This window comes from Fringilla coelebs, assembly GCF_963513975.1.
Source record: "Fringilla coelebs genome assembly, chromosome: 5".
Classification (NCBI taxonomy): Eukaryota; Metazoa; Chordata; class Aves; order Passeriformes; family Fringillidae; genus Fringilla; species Fringilla coelebs.
Genome location: NC_140033.1, coordinates 66,938,765 through 66,965,593, shown reverse-complemented (window position 1 = coordinate 66,965,593; position 26,829 = coordinate 66,938,765). Strand labels below are relative to the sequence as shown.

Sequence of the window (26,829 nt, the reverse complement as noted above, 5' to 3'; positions counted from 1 at the left end):
CTATTTGCTCTGGCCTTTGGTTCCCAGATGATAAAATGGCAAATTGTATTCCTGGGAGCTGGGAGGTGGCTCACAAGATTGCAGTGCCTCAACACACGTGGATGCAGTTTGTCCTGAGTGACAGAGGAGCAGAGGGGGAGGTGGAGGTGGAGGTGGGGGGCACAGTTGCTCTCTATGCTCAGCAAAGACCAGATGTGGCTGATGGTTTTTCCTGTTGGGAATGCGAAGCAGCAGCAGCTGTGCCCACGCCACTCTCCTGAAAAGATTTTAGTGGTTTGGGCCAAAATTAATTTTAATTTGGCCCAATTTACTGCTGTGCTCCTTGCACAGCAGTAAGAAGTTGGGCTTGTCTCCCTGTAAACATTTCCCTCTCCTCTTTTCTCCTCCTCATTGCTCTAAGTAGGTGCCTTTTGAAACCCTCCTCTTTTTAGGTTTGAACTACCTTGCCAGGTGGCTGGAGGTGGCTTGGTGCTTTGGAGGAGAGAAATCCAACACTTGTTCCCTGCTCAGCTGGACATAAATGTGAAGCAAGACCAGACCTGGGAGGAGGTTCTGTAGCTGTTACCAGAGCATGAGGTATCATCAGTCCTGGGGTGGGCTGGGGCCAGTTCTCATGCACATCTATCCCAGACTAAGTCAAAGGACCATTTTATCTCTAGAGGATTTTGTTCCACATTTGCTTTCTTTGGGCTGTAAGCACTTCCCTGCTAGTACAGCCACAGCTGCTGCTGGAAGACTGGGATCCAGCTGAAGGCAGAAATCTTGGCAAATGTTCTAAGGTAAAGAGAAAGATAGGAGCAAAACTCAGCATGAATCAATAGTCTTTAGGATTGTCCAGCTCTTTTTCCTGGCTGAAGTGTAAGCACTGTTACAGTGACCCCCCTGGTCCAGAGCTCTTGCTCTTCTCCAAAATGGGTGTTGGGCAGAAGTGTCTAAGCCAGCTGTGCCCCAGCTGTGCACAGCTGCTCAGTGCTTGGCAGCCTGCCTGGATCTGGAGGCTGCTGCAGGACCTGCTCTGGAGGCTCTGCTCCAGCAGGGACTGTCCCAGTAAAGGGTGGGTGACAGCCTGGGATGGGGCTGGAGGAGTGTGGCTGCTCTGGCTGCTGCCATCCCCAGCCCTGTGCTCAGAGGAGATTACTGAGTGGGCAGCCTCTCATTTCACACCCACAGAGCCCCACCCTGTGCCATCCCGGGGGTGCTGTGACAGTGGTGCTTGTGGCACAGGTGCCACCATCAGTGCTGCCCCTTGCCAGCACTTGTGGCACTGGAAGGGGCCCTGCAGCTGCCTGGGGGGTTCAGCTTGCATGATTCCAGGTGGCACACACTGCTTCAAAAACTCCTACCTGGTGTTCTCCTTATTCATGGATGTGTGTGTCTCGATACAAATAATTTAAAATGGTGTTATCTTGGCAGACCTCTGGATGAAGTTGTTTTCCTGTTACTACAGCATGCATAATACCTAGGTTTGTTCCTTTTTAATATTTTTTTAAAGATCCACATTTTTCCATTTCTCTTGTTTTTTGCAAACCTGTTTGGTAAAGCTTTGTTTCTGACTGTCCCTATTCTTCCCCTTGCCTTAGATACAATTACACTCCAAATCTTAGACATTGGGATTTCATCCTTAGCATTTTTCCCTTTAAATTTTTCACTTGCTTTAATGGGTTGATTAAAGTCCCTCTCAATTTCTTTGCCTTCTACCATTTCAAAAACATATATTGAAAGTATATTTTATTTTCTGTAGTCTTAACTGATCCTTTGTGGCATAGTTGGTTTTTTCTCTATTTTCTGAAAAAAAAAAAATTAAAAATATCAGTTTTTCAAGTAACATCTCCCAGAACCATATGGACTTTTTCTTAGTTCACTCCAGAACATGTGTAAAGTGATGCTTTACTTTAAACATGCTTTGCTCAGGATTTTCCAGCTTGCTTTTGCACTTGTAGATTTCATATCTCCCCTCGCTGCTTCTGTTTACACTGAACATTTGTTTTCATTTTTGGGTTATTGTTGTGTTCAGTGCAGTCTTATCACACGGGGTGCAAGTCAAATAGTCTGTAATTGACTGCACATTTTCCTATCACAGTCTATTAGCTCCTGCCAATTAACTTGTTGTCTTGTTGGTGGGATTATTGCTATCTGTATGCTGCAGTAATTGTGCTTACTGAGGGATATTCATGCAGTGATGCTGATGACTGCAATAGTTTGAAATTCAAAATTTAGTTTGAAAATCTATAGAAATATTTCCTTAATCTCCTCTCTCCTTACACCGATCTGTCGCACAAGGCAAGATATTATTTGTCTTTACAGTTGTTTTTAATCCCTGCATTCTTACCCAGCTCCACTATTCATTGTGAGATGGTTTCTGCACAAAATGGGATGTTTTCTGTTTCTCACCATTTTGCATAATTTTTCTTCAGGAAGAGGAATTATGGGAAAACCATCTTCACTGATTTTCAAGAATCACTGGGTTGAGGAGTGGAGATGTTTTATTTGGACCACTATGTTTAATTGCTGCAGAAGAGGAGCAGCTCTGTGGGGATTTGCCTGTTTTCTTTCCAAACAATATTCTGTGGTAGTAGCCACAGGTACCATGTTTAATTAATTATGCTCAATGGGAGGAAAACATATTTAAATTTATTTTAAATCTGAATTTTCCATCAAACGGCATCAGTTGTTACATTGTGAGATGTAGTGCATAACATACTCATCTTCTCTGTCTTCCTTTTCCCTGGACCTTTGTTGTCACCTTCTTTTCAACCAAGGCATCTGTTCCTGAAATGAGGAGTTGTTGCACATTCGATCACTCCTTGGTTGAATTCATCCCTTACCTGTCCCTGCCTCTCTTCCCTTTCTGTGTCTGTTGCTGTGAGAATTTATCACAGATTCATGTGGTGAAACCACAGTGCTTGCTAGTTCTTTCTTGTTCTCCTTCTACCTTTTTAGACTGCCTGTACACATTTTCCTGCCACTTTACACACCTCACACGAGGATACTGACCCCAAAAGTGTTATTTTCTTTCCTGTTCTCTCTTGCCTCAGATATTTATCGACAGACGTAATAAAAATATTTTAAAACCTTGCCTCACGTACATCCTTGGAGCATCACAGAGGTAACATATCCACCATGAATAATATCCTGTTCTGTCTGCCTCTTTTATGGAGCCTAATGCCATCATTACATTCATGCTGTCATCCCAAGACCTCCTTCTGGAGCAAGAACAGCTCATTTCACAGCCCGGTGCTGGGTGTGCATAACTGGGCCTGGTTGTCTCCTTGCTATGAGACTTTTCATCTACTGCTTGGCTGTCTGTTCCCATTGCAGCTTCCAGAGTGCTGTCCTGGGATGGGGCAGTGCTGCTTCTGGATGAGACCAGTGGCAAAGATCCCTGTGTGTGAGGGAAGAAAGTTTGCAGCCTGCCAGATTTCTGAATGGGGCAGTTTTGGGCCTTTAGTAAAACACAGCAGAGCGCTTAGCTGAGTTTATTCCCAGCTTTGCTGCCTGCCGCTGCTCCTGGCCGCAGCACGGTCCTGGGAATTGCGGGTCCGGCTGCGATGCAGGACCTTGCCCTGTGCCCGTCACCTCCCCGCTAAGGAGCAGCGACGGGAGGGAACTCACTGGGAATTCATATTTTGCCTCTTACCTCCTCCCAGCAGGTCTCGGCTCCCTCAGGCAGCGCTGCAGAAGCACCTGTGAGCGGTGGTCTCCCTTTCTCGAGGGGCAGAGAGCAGAGCCGAGCCCCGGGTGCCGGCCCGGGACGGAGCCCGGCGGGGGCAGCGTGAGCGCCCCTCAGGCGGGGGGAACGAGCCCCTTTGCACTGGCCATGAAATCAGTCATGTGTAGGTTTTTGTCCAACCCTGGGGGGTGGGGGAAGGAATGTGGGTTGGGCGAAGTCTAGGATTACACCACCGCTGAATTTTTTTCTTTCCACACTTTAAATAGCCAGCACCTTTCGGTCCTGCCTTCGCCTCTCCCGTCGCCCGCGCCCCGACAGCGCCGTCCGCAAGGTAACACCTCTGCCCCCGATCGCTCCGGCCCTGCTCCCCCTGTGCCCCTCACCCTGCCGGGCCTGAGAGGTCACGCAGCATTTTCTGCCTGTTTAATAATTTTCTAGCGTGGCGGGGTCCTCTCAGTCCTTCCTCTCGGCCGCTGTCAAACACTTGCCAGCGTTTCTTAGCCCTCTTCACGTCCCCAGGTGTTTCATAGAGGGACTAAGCAGGGGGAGGGGAGAGGTTGAAAGTGCTGATTTGCCCTTTTTTAGCTCTCCTCGGATAAGGGAGAGTGTCATCCGCTGCCAGTGCCTTTTCTTGCCCTTCTGGTGAGGGAGGGATGAATAAATGTCAGTGTAAGGCTGGGGCTGGGGGAGCGTGCTCTGCAGGGCATGGATAGGCTTGAGGGCTGGCACTGTGAGGGGGAAGGTGCCCTCCTTGGCACGAGGTGCTCAGCAATCCCAGCTTTGGCACTGGGGATTGGTAAAACCACAATCCTCACCCTTTCTGCTGTAGAACTTGGCAGCCAGCAGGGCATCCCGCCTGGAAGGAACAGGCACAGCCCTCCGTGATCCTTCCAAATGGTGTCCTCTTGGAGGTACCTGGGGGAACGTGGGGTGGTGAAGTGGTGCCCACCTGCTCTCTGCTGATCTTCTCTTAGCACAGATGTATTTAGAAATGGTGCCAAAGGGTCTGAGAGCAGTACTGTGGGAAGCTTTGCAGGAAATGGGCAGATGTTTGGAAGGGCAGAACTTGAGAAAGGCAAGAGCCCAGATGCCAATGATTTCTGCGCGCTTTATCCTGCTGTTAGAAGGATAGCACCGTTCTGGAAATCACCTTTTCATGTAGCCTTGAAGATTGTCAGCAACAGTTGCTGCCATCAAAAGGATAAACTTGCTTTCCCATCGTTTCAGTTTTTTCTCTTCCTGTGTCTAGGACTTCTGTGTGCTTTGTGGCACCCATCACATGGTCTGTAAAAACAGGCTAAGGCAAGAGAAGGGAAACCCTTATAAAATACCTTGTCAAGTATTTGATCCTGCAGTCATCCCCCTCCAGCCCTAAGTCTGTGTCCCACACCCAACACAGTTGGAGCTCCAGCCTGAGCTGCTGGCTCTTCTGTGTAACACTGGCTTAGAGGATGGGCTTCCAGAGACAGGACTGTTTTGAGATGCAGCAATTTAAAATAATGAAACTAATAGTGGCTTTCAAGGAATAATTTTGGAGTCTCTAATGAAAATGCATGTGCACTCTTAGCACCAGCAGGAATCTGTATGAGGAGAAAGGGAGGAACAGTCTGAGATGTGTGTGTGCATGTCCTTGCCCCTCTCTTGCCTCCCATGGTCCTAATTTCTGCATCTTTGCATGGCTTGTGCTGAATATAATGAAGGAAACTCTATTTGCAGGTGGGATGGATTACAGCGTCCCTGGTGCTGTCAGCAATGGTGAAATGGTGCCCACACACCCTGGCATGGAAAAGGAGAAGGAGGAAGAAGAGGAGGAGGATCAGACCCTGGAGCGTGGTCAATGGAACAACAAGCTGGAGTATGTGCTGTCTGTGGCTGGGGAGATCATTGGCCTGGGAAATGTCTGGCGCTTCCCCTACCTCTGCTACAAGAACGGTGGAGGTAAGAGCAGCCAGGGCCACCTGGTCACCAGCACCGCTCCACAATCCTTCCCAGCTCCTCAGCTGTGCCCAGGTCATGAGTCTGAAGAGAAGGAGCCAACCTGCCAACATGGTACTGCCACCTGGGCCCCGACCAGGGGCTTGTGTTGAACCCAATGGGACATGGATAGCCGTGGGAATATCCCAGGGTTTCTGATGGCTGGAGCTGTGTTTCCCTCAGATGAATGGAGCTCTGCTCCTGCTGCTGAAATGGGTGGCTGTATGCAGAGGGAAGGCTGGAAGAGCAGGGAGAGGACTCAGCTTTCTGAGCCCTGTGTCTTACTTCAGGCATTGCTTCCTTGAGGAGCACCAGGCATCCTGTGCAAATGGGATGGTGGGTCCTGGTGGGAGGGCAGGGAGAACTGGGAGAGGCCACAGGGCCCTGGTGTCTTTGCTGGCTCTGTGAGTGGGAACTCAGGGGACTCCCAGGAGCTCTTGAACACAGCTCTTGCTCCTGTGTGTGCCCTTGGAGGGCTGTCCCCTGGGTCCCAGAGGCAGGTGGCAGGGACAGGGCAGAGAGAAGGGGTTTCTCCTGCCTCGGGGGTAGAAGTACAACACCACTGCTGCCCCACTCCCTTGGCATCTACTGGAGCTGTGGGAGCTGTGGGAGAGGGGAGCCCTGCCTCTGATCCCCAGGGAAGGGCTGTGGGAGTGTGGGTGGATGTGGCTGATGCAGAGGAATCAGGGTGCTGCTGCTGCTGGCACTGAGGTGTGAGCGCTGTTCAGGCTGGGCTCAGCCATCCACCCCGAGGTCAGCCTGCACTGTGCCTTGGCAGCAGATGTGGGCTTGCTGTGCAGGTGGAGAGTTACTGCAGGCTTCCACAGTTTGTGGCTGCCTTTTAAAGGACAAAACTTTAAAAAATGAAAACATCAAGTTTTTCTCAACTTTGGCTCAGAGACATGTAGAGAGAGGGAGCTGCTCTCTGATTAGTTCCTAATTGGGCCCTCCAGAAGGGGAGAGGGGAAGTGGTGCTTGGCTGGGAGCTGGCAGGGAGTGAGCACTGAGGACCTGGGGCTGAAATCCCCTGGCTTGAGCTTGCAGTAGTCTCATGGGCCTCACTAAACTGCTTTCATCCCAATGGCATAAAAGAGGATTAAACACTGTTTAGCTGCTTTCACGCCGTGCTTTCTTCAGTGCTTGTTCCTTTTCACCAGGTGATCAGGCAGTCTCTTTCCCTTTTGAAAAAGGAGACTTTTTCCACATGTTCTTTTTCTGTGGGAAATGCTTCTTGGCTGCTTATTGAGCTGTGTCTGGTCCCACTGCTGCAACTTTGGTACTATTCCATTGATGGGAGCAGGACCTGGAACCCTGTCCAGGCACCCCTTGCCCTGGGTGCCAGGGGAGAGCTCTGGGGAGAGGGGAGCTTCTGTGTGAGCAGCAGAGGCAAGACTCAAAGGGATTTCTCAGCCCTTTTTCCCTGCAGAAATGGGCCTGAAGTGAAGTCCAGTGAAGCACTAGAGGCTGTGAGGAATTTGAAGTCCCAGGCAGATTTTTCATCTGTGGCCCCCTTTCCACGAGGTTAGAGCAAGGATGGTGCACGAGACCCTTGCATGGTGAGGAGACAGTTTCTGTAAGGTTTCTCCTGTGGCAGAGCAGTGGGATGAGGTGGTGCAGGACACAAGGCTCCCTCCTGCCTCATGGAACCCAGCCTACCACAGACAGCACTGTATCAAAACCTCTGTAACACCTCAAGTTGAATTTTAAAAGTTCCCAGAGGTTTTGCCTTATGCTCCCTCAGAAATGCTGGTCCAGGCACTTGCTTCTTCCATCCTTCTATAAAAGTGCAGGGCCTTTATCTAATTTCCAGCCCCAGGTCAATCACAGCCAGCCTACAGCCATTAACTCTTGTGCCAGCACTCCCATCAGTCTGAGGCAGTTCTGCCCTGCTGGATGACTCTCTCTCCCTTCTGAACTGTGTGCAGGCAGTGGTGATAACTGCTGGCAGCTCTTGCTTTGCCTAAATATGAGCCTTTTCAAGAAATGGTATCTGCAAAATCTGAGTTATTTAAAGAGCCACTCTTCCTTTCTTTAGGGATAATTTCACATAACAAAGGATGAATAGTCCCTTACACATTTAATGCTCAATGTGTGAGACCAAAGCCCTACATAGGAGAGAAAAACAGCACAGAAAAGCAAAAAATTGTTGTTTGTGCACTTGTTTGCTCTTGCTTTCACCTGCAGTTGCAGGGCCAGGCTCTCCCTGAGCAGGCTGGCCCCTCTGATGGGGAAATACCAGGGAAGCCTGTCTGGTGGTGTGGCTGCCAGCACTACACCCCCTCCCCAGCTCCCCACACCTGCCAGTCCCAAGGGCCCCCACTGCTGAAAATGAGGTGGGGAGGGCACTGGGGATGCTTACAGAGTAATTTCTGCCCTTGTTTCCTGCTCTGCCAATTGATGGGGGCAATTTAAAAAACACAGACACCAATAGAAAGGTCTTATTTGACTATGAATATAAAGGCAACACAAAAGTGAAATGATACATTCAATAAAACTACACACTCAGCTTTAGCAACAAGCAAGAGGAAGCAAGGTAATGCACCTAATCATGACTAGATGAGAGACAGGATAGGGATTGAGAAAGATAGATACATCACCAATTGCCTGAATACTTGTACCATCATCCAGAGTCCACAGCTGCTGGGGAGCCCTGTTTTGTAGTGAGGACCTGGAGAACCCTTCCCAGCAACTGGGAAAATCCTACATGGTGTGTCCATGTAGCTGAGGTCTCCAAAAGTGGATTCAGCCCCAAAAGTGGGTTCAGTGTTTATAGGCCCAAATCAGTAAGTCAAAGTGACTTGATAACATTTTTAGCACAGAAACACCTGGATCTGATGGCACACAGCCCGACCAGCAGGGGCCAGGGTTTGGCCAGAGCTCAGGCCTCAGCTGGAAGAGTTTTCCCTAAAATACTCTACAAACAAGCCTCTGTTCATGGCAGCTGGGGAAGTTGCTTAAAATGATAAGTTTCTTGCAGATAACTGCAGGAGGTTACACAGAGCTAGCATAAGAGTCTTTATCATATATTTTTAGCTAAATAATACTGATGGTGTTAATCACAAGTGCCCAGGATCCATCCTCTAGGTCAGCTCTCACTGAGGTCTGTTGCTCAGCAAACCAATCTCCCCACCTGGGATGTGAGGGGATTAGGGCAGATTGCAGAAACACATCTCTACAAATTTTTCCTTCTCTCCACCATAATTCTGTGCCATTTCACAGTCTACATGTCAGGATGCTCCTGAAACCTTCCTGAAACTTGAGATAACCAGAGGTTAGGGGATGGGCCAGGCTGCAAATAAGGGAAAACTGGGCTGGAAAGCTTGACTTGCTGCCTCAGAGACCTCTCCTGGGGTTTAGTTAAATACAAACTTTTATATGACAACAATCTTTCCTGGAAACAGGTTTGATTTTCATGATGATATGATTTTGTGCAAGTTGGGAGTTGAAAGGATGGTGTTAAGACAAAGGAATCTTACAGAAACTGTCTCCTCACCATGCAAGAGTCTCATGCACCATCCTTGCTCTAACCTCATGGAATGGGGGCCAGAGATGAAAAATCTGCCTGGGACTTCAAATTCCTCACAGCCTCTAGTGCTTCACATTTCCCCTGTCATTTGCCTTCACCAATTTTTGTTTACAGCATACGGGCAGATGTGCATTGTTCCTGCAGGGCTGCCAGGTATCACAGACTCACTGAGATTAGAAAAGCCCTCTAAGATCATGGAGTCAAACCATTAAGCCAGCACCCCTTTCAGCTCCTCTTTGTCCACAGGGAGCAGCCAAGGTGCCTTCCCTGTCTGTTTTGCTCACACTTTTTAAATTTTTTTGCAAGAAGTAGGGGCTGTGGCTCTGTACCTGGTTGAGATGAGCACAGGGTGGGAATCCCAGTCAGTCCCCAAAGTGCTCCTTCCCTTTCCCAGCCCTTGCATGCTAGCTAAGCTTCTTAATGAAATCTCCTGGGTTCTGAGTTCTCTTGTGCACCAGGATTGTGATTTCCTATACACCCCCACCGAGCTGAGCCCAAAGCCAGTCAGCATCACACAGGCAGGGAAAAGGGAAACCCCAGTTAGTGCCTGGCTGGGCTGCCACCTCTGACCCTGCATGCCCTCTGAGGGCACAGCCAAGATGCTGCTCTCTGCTTGAGCCTGCCTCTTTCCTGACCTGTGCCCCTGCCTTTCAGCACAGCCTGAGCAGCTCCAGTGGCACATGATGTGTCAGTGGCACATGATGTGCATGCACCATCTTGTGGGGCTGTCTCCTGTGCTCTGTGGGCTAAAGGCCATCACTGCAATTAACATTAGCCTGAGGTAATCAAAAGCCTGGATCGTTTAATCTCTTCCTGCCTGTTCCATGACAGGGCTGGAACAGGAGGGCAGCCCTGGCTGCTGCTGTGAGGTGCATGCTTTCCTGCTCTACTTGCTCTACCTTTACATGTCTGCTGCTTTTTGCCAAGCAAATGACTGAGCAACCCCACAAACTGGGCAAAAGTGTCAGTCTCCATGTGCTCCTCAGAGCCTTGGCATTGGCATCCATGGGTTTGTCAGCTTATCCAGCCACAATAATCAATGGGAAAGGAGCCACCAACCTGATTACAAGTTGGAATGTCTTTATAGCAGACTGTTCTGTATTTCCATACAGCTATTCACAACTTTCTTCTCCATTCTTTGTACATACTGAATTATTCATGTAATCACATCACTCCAGAAGATGAAATGTGAGGAAACGTTTTTCCCCCTGGAATCTTGTCTGTGATCTTCCAATCTCCACAGCCCCCATCCCTCCAAGGCTGTCCCACTCAGGAGGAACCTGCCTGGTGACTGGCTAGAGACAGCTTGACCTCAGTCCCCACATGGGGCTTATTTTTCTATCTGCCACTTGAATCTGCCAGGTGCCTTCTTCATCCCCTACCTCATCTTCCTCTTCACCTGTGGGATCCCAGTGTTCCTGCTGGAGACGGCGCTGGGGCAGTACACGAGCCAGGGAGGGGTGACGGCCTGGCGCAGGATCTGCCCCCTCTTTGAAGGTGAGTGGGGGCAGCTGGGAGGGCATGGGGAGCAGGGACACTGCCCTGGAACACTGAGGGCATGAGCAGAGATGTGTCCCCACTGCCTGGATTGTTATGCACCTCACACATCCCACCTTCAGGTCACCTTCACCCAACAGTTCTCACTGTTATATTCCATCCCAGTTTCCTTTTTCGTGGAAAGGAGCTTTGGCAAGGAGCTTTGTGCCCAATCAAGGTTGTCCTCTAAGAGGTAAATGGGGAAAATGCTGCTGGTGGTTAAGAGGAACCTAAAGCATGCTGCTGGTTTTTTTGGTTTTTTTGTTTTTTTGTTTAATCGATGCTCTGTCATCTCTGTGAGTTTGCAGGTTGTGTAAAACCTTACTGGTGAAGGTGTCAGCTCTCTTAATGAATTGTCAGTAGTCAGATCCTCTGTTTCTAGCATAGTTTCATCACAGTTATCCAGCCCCAAGCCACTTTCTTTGATTTCTCTGAAAGTCACAGTTGCCTCCTCCTCGTGTGCCAAAACCTTTAGATGCTTCTCCAACACCTCCCAGAGAAGGTGTGCAGAGTTAATAAAAGAGCTTCCCAAATAAAAAAGAAAAGGGAAAGTGAAAATTATTAAAAAATTAATTTTGTTAGAAGAGGTGTGACTCAGCAGGTGCCACACCACTGTATGTTTCTGCCCCTTTGGGTGGTGTTCCAACCATAAGCTGCCCAACCCCTGCCCTGTATCCCTCCCACTGCCACCCTTTGAGCAGGGAAGGCTGTGGCAGGGCAGCAGGAAGAGGGCTGCCTGGGGGCCCCTGACTGGATGCCCACTGATGTGGCACAGTGGAATTTGGGGAGGGGATGGTGGCTCTGGTGGCCACCCCACTGATGTGGATCTGGCAGTGCTCTCAAAATGCAGAGCAGCAGGTGCAAGCACAGGGTGAGCAGGTCCCAGAGGGAATCCTGTTCCTGTCCCCTGGCATGGGGGTCACCTGCCTTGGGGCTCGCTTTCTGCAGGAATTGGCTACGCCTCACAGGTCATCGTCGTGCTGCTGAACTTCTACTACATCATTGTCCTGGCCTGGGCCTTGTTTTATCTCTTCAGTTCCTTCACCATTGACCTCCCCTGGGGCAGCTGTGACCACGAGTGGAACACAGGTGGGTGTGGAGCCCTCTCCCTGTTCTCCAGCAGATCCCACTGAGGGAAATCTACTACTGCCCAGGGCCAAGCTTCAGGAGAGTGTCTTGCTCCTGTGTGGGTGGGATATAGGTTTGGAGTGCTGGGTCACTGCAGTGCTGTTGGCACTTTTGTGGGAGAGGCTTGGCTAATCTCAGTGTTTCCTAGAGAAGCACCAGTGCTGTGCAGTGGTGACCTCCCTGGTGACTCCTGCTCTGGGCTCCAGCAAACGTGGGTGCCCTCCTTCTTGGCACCTTTCAATCATCTTGTTCTGTGTGTTGGCCACAGAGCCCATGCTGATCAGGACTGTACCCACTGGAAGGAAAAATTAAATGCTATCATCTTAAGTGTCCTACACTTCTTGCCAGCCTTTCCACGGAAGAGATTTCTTTTTGTGCATCCTTGGGACTACAACTTGTCCCGGAGTCAATGTCAGGGAGTCTCAACACTGTGGATGGGCAGGGAGGGATTTTTCAGATCCTCTATTACTCCAGGCACTGCTGCTTACAGTTCTTGTTTCCCTGGGCCTTTCCCACAGAGAACTGCGTGGAGCTTCAGAAGGCAAACTCGACCTTCAACGTGACCAGTGAAAACGCCACGTCCCCGGTCATCGAGTTCTGGGAGTAAGTAAAGGACAGGCCTGAACACCCCTTCCCTCTCAGATATCATTTCCCTGGGCCAGGGACAAACTGCAGTAGCACATCCTACAAACCCACCCTTGCCAGAAGAGGACACAAAGGGGGAAGCTGTGCAGGTCAGAGTGAAGGCTCTCAGGGGCAGCCCTGTCAGTCAAGGTTAACTTCACTGCGCCCATGGTGTTGCTCTGGAGCTGTGCTGGCACGCCTTAGAGCCACCTGATTTTGTCCTTCTCTGATGCTGTGTTCCTGTCCCTCTGGACCTTTTGGCCTTTTTGGTCTCACTGATCTCTTTGCTTTGAATCCATGCTGCTGTGTGATACCAGCTTGTTCCCGGGGGCTCTGGCATGGTGGGCAGTGACTTTTGTATGTGCACTGGTCTTATCTCAAAAATAGAAAAAGCAGTGACGTCCTCAGTATAGGGTGACTAATATGCAAGTTAAGCTGAGGAGAGAAACTCACCAAAATCAAAATGAAATGCTAGGGTCAGATAACTGCACCCTGAAATTTGGTCCCTCGTGTTCATTGTTTTCTCCCCTTGTGTTAGTTATCCTGGGGTAGAGAGTAGCTTTATGTCTGTCACAAAGGCACAGCTCTGTCAGGATCCCTGACGATCCTCAGCAGGCCCAGCTAAGCCCTGAGCCCTGCTGAATGACTGCAGGTACCCCCTCTGCTGCCAGCGTGCATTTCCCTTGAGTGGATGGATGGATGGATGGATGGATGGCTCTGTCCCTGCCTACCCTCAGGGGGGGATGGAGCACACACACAGCACCCCCAGGGTGCTCAGCTCAGCACAGGGATGTGGAGGGATGGAATGTAAGGAAATAGTGCAGAAGGTAGTCTCACCCCTGAGGAGTTGCAGCTGTACTAATCACCAAGGATTAGGAGCAGGCCTGCCCTTAACAGGCCACAGCTGTGTCCAATAAGGAGGAGAGCTATAAAAGAGTGGGGCAGCTGGCTGAGATGAGAGATGGAGTTGTTGGCTGTGAAGAAGGAGGAGTCAGTGCTGTGAAGAGCTGCCCATGAGAAATCATCGAGAAGGTATGGGAGCTTTTGCTATAAGATGACAACACAGGGACACTGCTTTTAAACTCCAAAGTTTAAAATTTTGTTTTGTCTCCTGTGTGCTCCCTCTGCCTGATGCTCACAGGTGATTAGGCAGTAGCCTCCCTTAGGCTGCTTTTCCTGAGGCTGAACGCTGGAAAATTCATTGTTTTTATCACTGCTGTGGCCATCCCTGTGTTACTGGGGAATAAGCAGCATGGGACTGGAAATTCCCACTGTCCATTGCTTCTGTTCCTTCTGTTTCCACTGTCTGCAGCATCTGTTCCTGCTGTCCCTGGGCAGGGAGGTAGGAGGCCAGCATTTCTTTGAGGAGCTCTGACCTGCCAGTGGGGTGATCACACACTCCACAGGTCTCTTCTGGCTGCAGTACAGCACCCAGTTAGTTCCAGTCCAGTGGCACCCTTTGCACTGGTTAGAGTCCACAACCTTAGAAGCAGGCAAAGAGCAGCATGACAAAGCATATCTGAGAGTGCACTGTGATTTTTGCAACCCTTCTCTCACCCTCAATCTGCTGCAAGGCTGTGGGTCAGCAAGGGCAGCAGTGTGCCTCAGACAAGGGTTCTCCAGCAGCACCTTTATTTTGGGGTGATTGCTGTCTTTTGCAGCAGCGTGGACACTGCTGGCTGCTGGGCTCCAGTGCTGTGCAAGTCCCTCTCTGCCTGTCTCAGGCTTGGGTTTCTGGGACTGCACCCTGGGGTTTCACACTCAGGTTCAACTGTGTGGTGTGGGAGATAGAGGAGGATGAGTTCTTACTTTTGTAAGTGATGAGGAAGATTTGACACACACATGACATGGAAAGGCTGTTACTATCTCACCTCATTTCTACCAAGGTCCGCACAGCTCAGGATTTTATCTCCACACTGACTGTGAGAGGATGCTCTAGGTGGCCTCATCTGACTGCAGTGGGGATTATGGTGGTTGTGGTTGGGTCTTAGTCACAGAATGGGATGCTGTGCTGCTCTGTGTCCTGAGCTCAATTATGTGCCTGCCTCAAAAGAGAAAAGTGTGCTATGGAGAAGGGGTTGGACAGCACTGCTTCTTGGGTGATCCTGATGGATTCTGCATGGAGGATTGCAGCATGTCAGAAAAGTAGGAGACTTTGTGTGTCCATGTGTGACCTGCCAGGCTGGCAGTATTTTTCAGAGAAGAGCACTGCTTAATTTCTCTGAGGCTTTCAGCTCAGACCTAAACCTTGTTAGTAAGACAGCTTTTCTCCCCAGAGCCACCAGGCACCGAGGAGGTGAGAACCAGCATGGTGTTGGGAATATTAGTGACCCTTGTGTGTTTGTTTGCTTCCCCCCATGCAGGAGGCGAGTGCTAAAGATTTCTGATGGCATCCAGCACCTGGGTGGTCTCCGCTGGGAGCTGGCTCTGTGTCTCTTGCTGGCTTGGATCATCTGTTACTTCTGCATTTGGAAAGGGGTCAAGTCCACGGGCAAGGTGAGTCCTTGGTTCTGGCCAAGCCTCTTCCCTTGGTCACAGCAAGGTTCTACTCACCTTTTACAGGTTCAGAGAGGTCCTTGAGGTCCCCTGGGAATCGCTGTCTGCATTAGCTGGTGGGAGCCTGTAGGGCTCAATGTGCAGCAGCAGCGTGAGCCAGGCTCTGTGGTTTTGGGCAGGAAAGGATGGAAGCACTGAGGCATCTCAGAGCATTTATTTCCAAGGTGTATATGCCCATCTTGTCCCTCTCCATTCACAGGCTGAGGAGATCCTGCAGTCTTCGTCTGTCTGGGGTGGTTGCATGTTCCCTTCCTTCCCACCACAGCATGAGCAAGCAGCATGTTCTTGCCTCTGCTGGCAAGTGCAGCTGGAAAATCTTCAAAACCATTAGATATTAAAAAAGGTATCCATGATGGCCCCAAAGCCCTCTCTGCCTCAGCACCATAGGAGTTGTCTTTTTATGCTTTCTGTTTGCCCCAACTTTTCCTACAGTTGCTCATGTTCTCCAGCAGTAAAAGTATCATTTTTCTATCCCCACACTAGTCACTACAGAGTTATTTCTTGTAAGGTTTTTGGAAAAAGCTGGTGTTGCTGTCCAGCTCCATTCCATGCTGTCTGTTACAGAGTGTGCCACTCTGATTTGCACTGACCCTATGACTTAGTTTCTGCTACTGCCTCCTGACCCCATTCCCAGCTGGCTTTGTCTGGAACCAGCAAGAACAGATGGAAATGAAAAGTTCAGTGTATTTCCTAAATGGTGTCTTCTCTGCATGTCTTGAACAAGCCATCATGTGTGTTGGGGTGTAAACTTTAGCTGCACCCATTTCTATCAAGTTGATGGCACGGATGTTAGGAGTTTCTCTTGCTTCCAGAATGGTCTGGGATTATGAAACATGACAGGGAAATCAAGCAGCTTGCAGGGATGATATTTTCTGGTTTCCATGGAGTAAAATTAGAAGAAAAGAGCAACTGCTTGCTGTGGTGGCCTGGTAAAAGAAAACAGAGGCAGTCTAATAACAGCAAATATGATACGAAGATACAGCAAATGTAGTGTGGGAAGTCCTGAGAACAAATTCCATCTATTTTAGACACAAGTTCTCAGTCAAATGCAAGTGGTTTTTAGCAAAAAGTATTAGTGATGGAGAGATCTTGAAACCCTCTTTCAGTGAAGCAACAGTGTCCATAGGTTTATCAACCCTCCATGTATTTCATAATCTGACTAAAGTGATGGCTGTAGGAATATAACCCCACTGGGAAAGAAATATTCCTTAATTCTGAGGATTTGCCTGTGGAGGGTCAACACCTTCAGCTGAAATCACCCTATTCAGACCAGCAGTGGTTCTCATCCTCCTGCACAGGGACTGCCTGACCCCAGGAGCACTCCCACAGGCAGGAGGTTGTCACAGATGGAATCACTTTGCTGAGGCATGTGGATCAGATTCAAATAAAACCCTGGATGTTGTTGACCAGCATGTGACAGAACGATCACACTGATCCTGGCAAGGTTCCTGGTGATGTAAGTGCTAACAATGCCCAAAAAATAAAAAATATTGGGTCTGAGCCAAACACTGAGTAATATCTCATTGAATCCAGATGTTCCTATTGTTAGAAGTTTGGCAATATTAATCCAGCAAAGCATTCTCCAAATTCAGGTCTCGGTGGAGGTGTGAGTGACTATGGAGTGAAAACCCTAACACACTCATTCATGCAGGCTGTAAAACACACAAGATGTTACCAAAATAAGAATCCAAATCATATGCCAGAAAACTACCAGTTTGTACCCTGAGCTCCTAAATAACTGTTGTTATTCAGAGATTAAGCCAATGTGCAACCTGGCATCCTGGAAGAATGTGCACTAAGGTTCAAAGACAATGAGTTGTTTTTATGATTTTGGTTTTTAATCTTGCTTTCAGGGGCTGAGAAAGCTTAGACTTACATCCCATTATTTCCTGAAGGAAGACTTTGGTTGTGTGGTAAATAGAGCGATGACAGTTAAACTTGCAGGACCTGCAGATTTGATTTATTGTCACTGTACAGCTCTAAATCAGAGGCTCCTTGAAAATTTGAGACTATGGGGAATTTATTTGTTGAAGGATCCTGTCCTTGGTTTCTACAGTGTTTAGGATGCAGATTCAGAGGGACTAGGATGAACCTGCTCCAGGTATCTCAGGCAATCCAGAGCCTCAGCAAGGAGGTATTTTTCACTGATCTCTGTGTCAGTGTTATCCAAGACTGCCGAGATACATAGAGCAGGGCACATGAAATGCACAGAAAACCTGGAGCTGCAGACAGACATGATAGTCTAGTATTGGGTTTTTTCAAGGCCAGGGTATCTGTCAAATCCTGTCCTACAATACAAAACTGAATGACTGGAGGCTGTGTGTCCTGACTTAGGGGAGGACTCACAGAATCAGGTGCTTTGGACATTGCTTTATTCAGATGGAGTCTATCAGAGTAGATCCAGAAAACAAAATCTTGTTTTGAATTACTGCTCAGATCATAAAGACTACCCAGGGGCAGAGCAGAAGTGGTCCAGGGAAATCATATGCCTGTTTTCTGTAGGATGTCCCCTAATGCAGACATCACCAAAGATGAGTCACAGCCTGTGACTGCTGCTAAGAGATGGTGGGCTTTAGGATTTTAAAGCATCTTATTCTGGATGGATGGGCAGGTGTGAGAAATGGGTTACTTCACATCATTACATTTTGCACTCTCTCCAGAGGTGAGCTCTCCAGTGCACAACTGCCAGAACTGAGAAAAGAGCTGTAGGGTAGAGTTCAGGTGAAGCATGCTGATGCAAGTCCTTGCTCAGCACGTCAACACAGGAAAAAACCTGAAGAAGCATTTCCTTTTTTGGCCTAGCGTGATAATGAACAACCTCTTCTCAGGGTGGCCAATAATTCTTTAAGGTGTGGAAGCAATGCAAAAGGATTAATCACATTACTTGAATTGTTGAGGAGGTTGCATGAGCTCTCAATATTAGTTTGTGTGGGAAACAGACTGCAATGTGGTGTCATTGTGGCATGCTACAGCAGTTAGCCTCAACAGTCCTGAAAGTACCCTGGTAGTCCCCAAACCGAGTGTCACATTTACCAGAGGTGAAGTCCCTGAAAGGATTATCTGATACTGGTTTCCAGCTTTCCCCCAAGGGTTGCAGCTCCTTTGCTAGAGGAAAGGGATTTTAATCCTACCTATGTCTGCAATGCTCATGGGGCTAGTGATACAAAAAGCAAGAGGACACGTGTTTAAGTATCAAGGCAGGGAATAAAGAGCCTTGATTCTATAATTCAGAAGGCTGAACAAATGCTGTATTAAGCTATATTACACTATATTATACTATACTAAAGAAAAACCTGTGACCCTTTCAGACAGTCACGATGCAGCTTTGACCTAATTGGTCAATCAGTCCAAACAACCATCAGCAGAGTCCAATTAACAAATCCCTTTCAGTAAACAATCTCCATAACACATTCCACATGAGCCAAACAACAGGAGCAGCAAGTAGAGATAAGAATTGTTTTCTCCTCTCTCTCTGAGTTTTCTCACTGCATTCCCCAGGAAAAATCCTGGGAGAGAGAATTATGCCTCTCTCTGTTCAAAGAGTATGTGAATACCACATTGAAGGTCCTGTTCGGGTCTGTATCCTTAGTGGCAATTCTGAGACTTGCAGCCCTGCTCTGCCTGAAATGCCCACGATGAGGGCACTGCAGTGGGAAGGGCTGGGCACACCCCCTTTGCCAGCTCCAGCTCTGAGCTGGGGACCCCCAGCATTGTCCTCGGTGGTCCTTCAGGGGCAATCATGTTTCAAGGCGTTTACCTGAACACCCTTCACCCTTACTACTAAATGCTATGGAGAAGAGACTGTGTCACTCAGACTTTATTTGGAGTAAGGATGTGAAGATGGATACTGGGGGGCAACTCCTTCCCTGATGCATGAAGATATTAAACCACTGGCTTCAGAAGACCCACTCTGAGTCCAACCTGCTGACAGCCTGGCTCAGGGTCTGGATTGCTGTAGGACTAGCAAGATTTTCTCTGGCTCCAGACGTGCAATGGCATGTCATACATTTCCTGATGCATTTTAAAACTTGTTTCTTTCTACTGCAGGAGACAGCAAGGTGCTCAGTAAAGCAGCCTGACCTGTTGCCTGTCCACCTCTCCCAGCCCAGGGATCAGGGCTGTGCTACTGGCTGGCGCTGTGTGTTCTGGCCCATGCTGCTCTCTCACACTTGTCTCTTCCTGCTCCTCCCAGGTGGTATATTTCACTGCCACGTTCCCATATGTCATGCTGATTGTTCTGCTGATCAGAGGAGTCTCCTTACCTGGGGCAGCCCAGGGAATCCTCTTTTACCTTTATCCAGACATCAGTCGCCTTGGAGACCCTCAGGTAAGGTGGATGGGGGAAAATGAACGGCTAAGCTGGGCTTGCATGGATTCCTCTAGCAGCCCTCGCTCTCTCCTTTTGGTTTTCCTACTCTCTTTCTTCCAATTTCTACTTTCTGACCTCTCTTTTGCTCCTCTGTGACCATAAGGCAGAGCTGTGATATTGGTGTGTTTTCTGATAGTCCCTGCTCTCTTGCCCTCCAGGGCTGTTTTCCTGTCTGAATTGAGTCTGAATTGCTCAGGGGTATGGGCAGTAGGATTTAATCCTTTTTCGTGAGTGGTGCAAGGTATCCCTCCCTTTCCTGGGGAGGTTCCTTTGCTGTGGAGCCAGACAGTGCATGGGGTGCCCCTTTGCATTGTGCTGGCAGCTTGTGGGGATGAGCCCTGCTCCTGGCACATTTGCTCCATCTTCCTTGGGAAGCATGCCAGGTGCATGGATGGTGGGAGCCATGGCATGCTGCAGCAGCAGTCCCTGGGACCTGGCTGCCTTTCTCTCCTTCCCATCCCTGGTGAGAAATTCCTGCCTGTTTGACAGGAGGGTCAGTGCCCAACTGCTGCTTTTAATCTCTCTGGGACAAGTTCTTCCATGTTAAATCCTGGCTCCAGCTGAGCTACTGTACCAGCCTTTGTGTGAAGGTGTTTCCAAAGGAGATTAAAGGGTGCCTGCCTGGAAAATAGGCCAGCAAAACCCTTGGTTAACCCTATTAACTCTTTCTGGTCTAGCACCAGTGCTGCCTTGTATATTACTTTTGCAAATGGGAACATGAGCTGGTGGATGTATGGCAGGAGGTGGGTAGGACAGCTGCTCCAGAAAAGCATGGCAGGGTGAGAACGGGTCTGTGTTTGCTGTGACTGTGTCTCTGTTTGCACTGACGAGGTACAAAAGGCTTCTGAAATGAAATACTATTTTTGAGTGGTGCTCCTTCTCTTATGAAAAGTCCTGTTGTTACCGTGGCTGTGCTGCCCAGGGGACTGAACTAAGCCACCTCAGGCGTGACATGGCTGGTTCTAGCTGTGTCCTCATTAGGTCTGTCTTGGCAAACTTTTTCAATTGCAGCCTGTGCTTAGAAGCAGATCTTCCTTCCAGCCTAGAAAATGCTGGTGGAAAGGCAGAGTAACTCTTCAAAGTCAGAGAATGGCTCTGAACAAGGGGAGGAAAACTCTGCTGAACCAAGGGAGGAAAACTTGCTTCTCCCTCCCCACTCCACATTCCCTTATGAATGCTTTACTTCTGAGAGAGAAAAGCAGGATTTGGCAGTGATGGTTGTCTTCCTCTAGCATGTTTTACCCACTCTGCTGAACCATGTAGCAGGGCTTGAGTCTTCTCTTGTGTCTTCCCATCAGAGAGGGAAGGGTTTGTGCCCCAAGCCCCACATATGTGTGGCTGTGCCCTCCTGTCTCTGTGCAGGGACTGTGGTGTGAGTCCTGCCAACCCATGGGGACCAAGTTGATTATAATTAATTTGTGCTCAAAGGACAGTGAGCTGTTTACCAGCAATTCTGTACTGTCTTGAAAAATGGACTATTCTTTAGTGCTTGGGAAGGGATTTTGGAAATTAAAAAAAAAACCAAACTGACCTCTCCAATTTAAGCCTTATGAGAAGGCATCTCAAGGGGAGGTTTAAACAAAGGGCAAACAATGTGCAAGGGTACAAAATCAAAGTTCCTTTAAAGTATATGAAAAGCTACGTGAAAAGAGGGGATGAATTATTTATCAGATTCTACCAGGGGAGCAGCAACAGCTGAGATGTGATTAAATGTCAGAATATCAGGCTGGTGTGTGGAAATCATTGCTTTTCACCTGCCAAGTGACCTTGGACAGAACTGGGCAATCCTGTCGATGTGAGCTCAGTCAAGCTGATTGGTAATGGTCTCTTCTGGCTCTGAAGTGCCCTAAATCTTCCTGCATCTTCATCTCCTCAATCTGTGAAATGCCTATAATTAAAATGGTAAATGAATTGCAGTTGGTGGGTAGATCAGACCATACAGAGAATGGCCAAACCAAGGTGTTGAATAAGGAAGGCCAGTTAAGCTTAAATATGAGCAGATAACAGCAAAACCACCAAAGAGATAAATTACTTTGAACTGCATGCCCCTAAACCAAAAAAATTTCTAAAAAACGAGCTCACAGCTCATTTTTTAAATAGGGAGATTATTTAATATTATGCTGTTAGCATGTCAGTCATAGTTAGGCCCAAGGTCTTTTCTCACTCCTTAACTGCATTGCTGTGCTCCAGATGAATCCTGTGTGTTTCACAGTGAGGACCAACAGAGGGTCTTGGGGTCATCCTCCCATTGTACTTTTGATCACTTCACCCTTTGCATTTATTGGTTTTATCAATTGTTTTATTCAGCAGGAAATGCTGGAAAGTTATGAATGTGATTAAAGAGAGGGATGCATAGTGGAATCCACCAGTGAGAAGATGAAATGAGAGGAATTTAGAGTAGAATTAAGATTTAAGTGTGTAAAACTTGTCATTAAAAGAATTTTTTCAGGTGCTGTCAGGCTTTCTGTTGATTGAAGCTTTCATATCACTGCCAGTCACTGCTTAGACAGACAGATATAAGGAGAGGACGGGTGGGGCTGATGCAGAAAGGACTGTCTTGTGTGTTTGGGTTTGCTTTAAGGAGAAGAAATGTAATAGTATCCTTGCACTCTGGTATCAAGTCTTAGCTAAATTTCCTTAGGTTTAATACTGAGTGAGAATGGAGAAGTTGTGCTCAGAGGTTGCTGTTGTGTTTAGAGTTTGTGTCTCTCTCGAAAAGTAGCAAATATTTCTCAAAGCCTCCCGCTCTTATTTTCCTCTTGAAATTTCCAGAAAACACCCACCCTGCTGTATTTTCTTCTACTTTGTCCAATCTTTATATAAAGAAAGAAGCTTCTGTGATAAGTTGCTTTCCACCCATCCCAGATATGCTGAAGGCCCCTGAATTTGGGGGCTGTATCCCAGTCCTGGGGCAGGGAAGCACAGGAGGTGCCAATAGTCAGCAGAGCTGAGCATTTATCTCTGAATATCCTTCCCTACATCCCTCTCATTTTCTTTCACCTATTTCCCTGATGATTGTTTCTAGGAGTGTTTGTCCCTGCAGATTTCCCTCATGGCTCTTGTTTCCCAACAGATAGGACAGAAAGGGAAGGCAAGAGAAGACACCCCCAGTTTTTCTGGGGGATCTGCCCACTCTTCCTGTGGCTGCAGAGGGAGAATGCTGAGGTCATGGTTTGGACCAGGGCAGCTCTCACAGTCAATGCTGAGCTGAGGATAAGCCCCTCCAGCCACCACAGGGAGGATGAGAGATACGTGCATCTTGCAGGGCTAGGACCTGCTGGGTTAACCATGAGCCCCTGAAGCCATGCTGGGAAGGGGTCGGAGCTCCAAATTCAGGCCCTTCCGCTGCTGCTCTATGGCCAGCAAACGCCGCTGCTTCCCTGTGAGCGGGGAGGGCGACCACAGGCCTCCTAAATATTATTTGTTCCCCGTATTTATTGTTTTCCCAGCAGGGCCGTGTCTTGACCCAGCGTGCTGGGTTTGCACAGCTTTCCCCTTCGGCAGGCCGGTGTTTGCTCGGTGCGGAGCCGCTCCCGCTGTGCCCGTGCGCGGACACGTGTACCGGCGGGGCTCCGCTTGTCCCCACCGCCCTGGCGGAGGGGCTGCGAGCCGGCCACTGCTCCCGCTCCGCCCTGGGCACAGAGGGCAGGCACCGGGCAGCAGGCAGGGAGAGCCTGGTGCTCGCACAGCGTGCCGGAGGGGCTCGGGGCCGGCATCCTCTGCTCTGCCTTGCCGGAGCAGCGCATCCCCGCGGGGCGAACCGCAGCTGCGTGGTTGCCTCCGCCTCCCTGCCCCATGCCTGTTCCCGGCCCTGCTGCCACGGGACCCGGCCGCGCAGCCCTGCTGAGCCTGATCTCAGCGCTGACATAGCAGGAAGGAATGAAGCTGTCTGTCTGTCTGTCCGCAGGCAGCAGGGCGGGGAGGACCATAAAGCCCGGCTTCCCAGGCAGCAAGGAGCGTCCCTCGGAGCGCCGCTCGCCCCTTTGCACCCCCCGGGGCAGGCAGCTGCGTTCTTCGGGACGAGCCACAAACCTGTTTGTTTTCTTGTGGTGTTTAAAGTAACCTCAGTGATGGGAGGGTCCTCCTGGGTGCAGTGTCCCTCCAGGCCCCCAGGTGTCCTGAGGTGTGGGGATAACATGAGGTCAGTGTTCTCAGGCAGGGCATTGTGCGGTGCTGGCAGAGGGAGATTAATTGGGGAGCAAAGCCCCTGTTCCTCACTCCCGAGGAGTATTTTCCAAGCAGATGGGGCTCTGGGATCGGGAACATGATGCTGGGCAATTGGACAGGAACACTTTACAAATGCCAGTGCCCCATTCCCTGTCTCCTGTCTGTTGGGATGAATGGGGATGGGGGAAAGCATTGCCCTGGGCTGTGTGGCAGTGCCTCAGCTCTGTGCTGGTGCAGCACTGTGGGACATGGGCTGCATCTGTGGGCTGGAAGGTCTGTGTGCTGGAAATCGGGCCCTGGGAGTCTTGCAGTAAAACCTTAGGAGCCACCATCTCCTTTTTTAAGGCAGGGATGTGTTTGTGTGGTGCAGTGGGTTGCTGGTGGGTAGTGCCAGCGCCCCAGGCTGACTCGTGAGCCGTGATGTTGTGAGCAAAAGAAATGCTGCATGAACTGTAGTTCAAGACTTGGCTGGTTTTTGCTCTCTGCTATGCATTACACCAAGTGTGACCCTCCACACAGCATGTACCCACTCCATGCTGTGCTGTCTCTGCTTGCTGATAGGGACAGTTCAGTGCTTCTCAGCATGCCACCTATAGTTGATGTATGGCATCCACTGGGGTTCAATAACGTTTTGCTTGAAAGCGGTTTTGCTGTTATTATGTAAGTGCTTTGAGAACTTCCTAAGGAAGGACCTGTTTCAGTACTGGGAGCTATTAAATTCCAGTACATGTAATAAAGTGAATATTGCTGAGAAAATTAAGGGACAGAGGAATTGCCATAACCATCTTGAATAACTGCAGCTGAGGTGTAAAGGTTTTGGCTAAAAACAGAATAGGAGGCTATTGCAAACTGGACCAAATGGCATGTTCAAGGAATTTGAATTATGAGTTAAGTAAACTGGATGGCTTAGGAAAATGCAGACAATAATTAAATCAAAATACCATGCTGCCAATATGCCAGCAAAATCTGAACAGGATAAACTTTACCAGTATCTTTGGGAGCAGTGGCCAGAGAACAGCAGGATGCTTTTATCTGTAGTGGAAAGAGAGCACTGCCTGACCCTGTGAGGCCTTTTAGTCAGACTGGTCTGGGAACAGCTGAAAAAAACATTTCTCTGAGTCACTATAGGGAGAGAAATAAGCACAGGCAGCAGGTTGGGGAGAAAAGGTTTGAGCTGCTGTTTGCTGAAGTGAATGGTCTGTGTAGCCCCCATGAGCCCTGTGGGGCTGGATCCTTTCCACTCCCAGTGAGCCCACACTCCTGGGACTTGCTGCTGCTGCTTGACCCCATCACCAGTGGGTCAGGAGCACACATGGCATTAGTTCTGTGGCAGTCCTTTGACCCCCCCCCCCGGAAATCTGGAGGAAGCAGTCGGGAATTGCAAGGAAACTGGGAAGGTTGTAGATGTCTCCTGTCTTTGGCCCAAGAGCTGCAGTAACCTTTTAATGCCTGAAATAATGTGCAGGCAGCCTGAGCTGGTGTTCACAGTCATGCTAAGTAGGATCATAAGCTCTGCAAGTCAAGCTTAGCTTTATTTATGGTTTCAGCAACAGGCTGCCTTGCTTCAAACAGGAGCCTATGCTAAGGCAGGTCCTGTATTCCCTAAAGATATCCCTCTGGGGCTGGACTCCCACACAGCCAGGTGTGCACCCCAAAGGTGTGAGACTGGGCAGAGCAGACAGTGAAGTGAGGAGCCCACACACCCCATGCTGGTCTCTGCTGCACAAGTCAGGGTTATCACTGGATTTTAGAAATGAGCCATGTCATAAACCACAGAACTAATGAAGCTTGGCCTCTTGATATTTGGCTTCTGCCATGGCTGGAAAGCACCAGTTCTTTGCTTGCCTGGGGGGTATTTCTCCTTTGCTTGTGTGATTTATGTGATATTTAACACTGGTTGACTCTTCTTCCCTGTAGCTTTCTGCTCAGTGGGGACCCTGAGTTCCTGTCTTTTTCCCATTCCCTAACTGTTGTGCAATTCATAGGTAATTGATATCCTTGAGGTTTCTGACAACTGTTAAATCTGGTAGAAAAGCGTCAACTGAGTCTAATGTTATGACAGGCGTGGGGTAGGCAGTTTAATGGCAAAAGTCTTGTTATCTTGACAAATTGAGCTACAAACCCCACGAGAGCATATGTTTTGAGCTCAAATTTGATGGAAAACAAGAGCTCTATCAATGAACAGCAAAATAAAAAGCAAACTAACAAAGCATTTGATTCCAGTCTGTGCAAAGATGTTTAAATTATTGATGCACAGGTGTCTGTCTGTCCAGCTTACCTTAGCTTGCTGTGCCTAAAATGGAGCTACAAAATGAAAGCTGTGCCCGTACTGCCTAAGAGCACACTGATGCTTTAGGAATCAATTTTTAAAAGGGCTTTGATCTTTTTCTAATGTCTTTGAACTGGAAAAAAGTTAATACCTTGCTCTCTAAACCCATCTTCCCATTCATCTCCAAAAAGAGTAAAATGCACTGAGGTCAATTACTTTTTTGGCTTCCCAGTGCCTCGAATTAGTTGTTCCAGTCCCATCTCATCACCTCTCCCTTCGCATTCTACAAATCAGAGATTGGATATCACTCCCTGTTTGATCTGAAACCCAGAGTCCAGGGTTTCCATGGACTTAAATCAAGATTGTGGGGTTGAGTGTTAGGCAAATGGCTTGCAAAACAGTCAGGGAGAGCAGTTTCACCAAACCTAGGCCTAGCAGCATTTTGCCTTCTTTCCCTGCTGGGGTTTACAGCAATGGGTGGGGAGAGAATTTATTCTGTGCATCTGTGCCTTGAGCTAAATCCAGAATTTCTTCTGGGAAAATGGTAGTTAATGGGATTGTAACATGCCTTCATAAGGCTCATCAGCCCAGGAAGGAGAAGAAGTAAATGTAAAACAAAACCTGTCACCACATGATTGTACTTTGGCCAGTAGGAAAGAGGAAAGGCAGAACTGTGCGTTGGTAAGGGCGGCCTGAGCAATGGAGGTGGTTGGGCAGGTGCTGCTCAGCCAACCATTGCTTCAGGACATAAGGTCTTGGCTGACAGATACAGGTGTGACTTGAAGGCATCAAAACCTCTGGAAAGCACTGTGGTGCCTTCCATTGGCTCCTGTTCTTCTCAGAGGGGCTCTGGGGCAAGGCTGCTGTTTGAGGGCTTACTGGCACTGCCACTCTGGGAGAGGAGAATGTAGTTAAATGGAGACTTTTCTCATAAAGTTGTCCCAGCAATATTTTATTTCTGCTTTTCTTTAGTCTTGAAAATGTGGCTATGCTTCTGCATTGTTGAATGA

General features: G+C 48.8%; 1 protein-coding gene across 1 annotated transcript in view; it reads left to right on the top strand.

Moving 5' to 3' along the window:
• Positions 1–3,805: 3,805 nt before the first annotated feature.
• The window catches only part of LOC311153928 (sodium- and chloride-dependent GABA transporter 2-like), a gene marked incomplete at its 3' end in the record, with an annotated part of 32,467 nt that continues 9,443 nt past the window's right edge, over positions 3,806–26,829 (top strand). The window contains 9 exon segments of the mRNA XM_084206050.1: positions 3,806–3,833; positions 3,937–3,972; positions 3,975–4,001; positions 5,387–5,608; positions 10,533–10,667; positions 11,655–11,795; positions 12,353–12,437; positions 14,822–14,954; positions 19,207–19,341. Coding sequence (XP_084062176.1) covers positions 3,818–3,833; positions 3,937–3,972; positions 3,975–4,001; positions 5,387–5,608; positions 10,533–10,667; positions 11,655–11,795; positions 12,353–12,437; positions 14,822–14,954; positions 19,207–19,341 — 930 coding nt within the window. The 5' untranslated portion in view covers positions 3,806–3,817.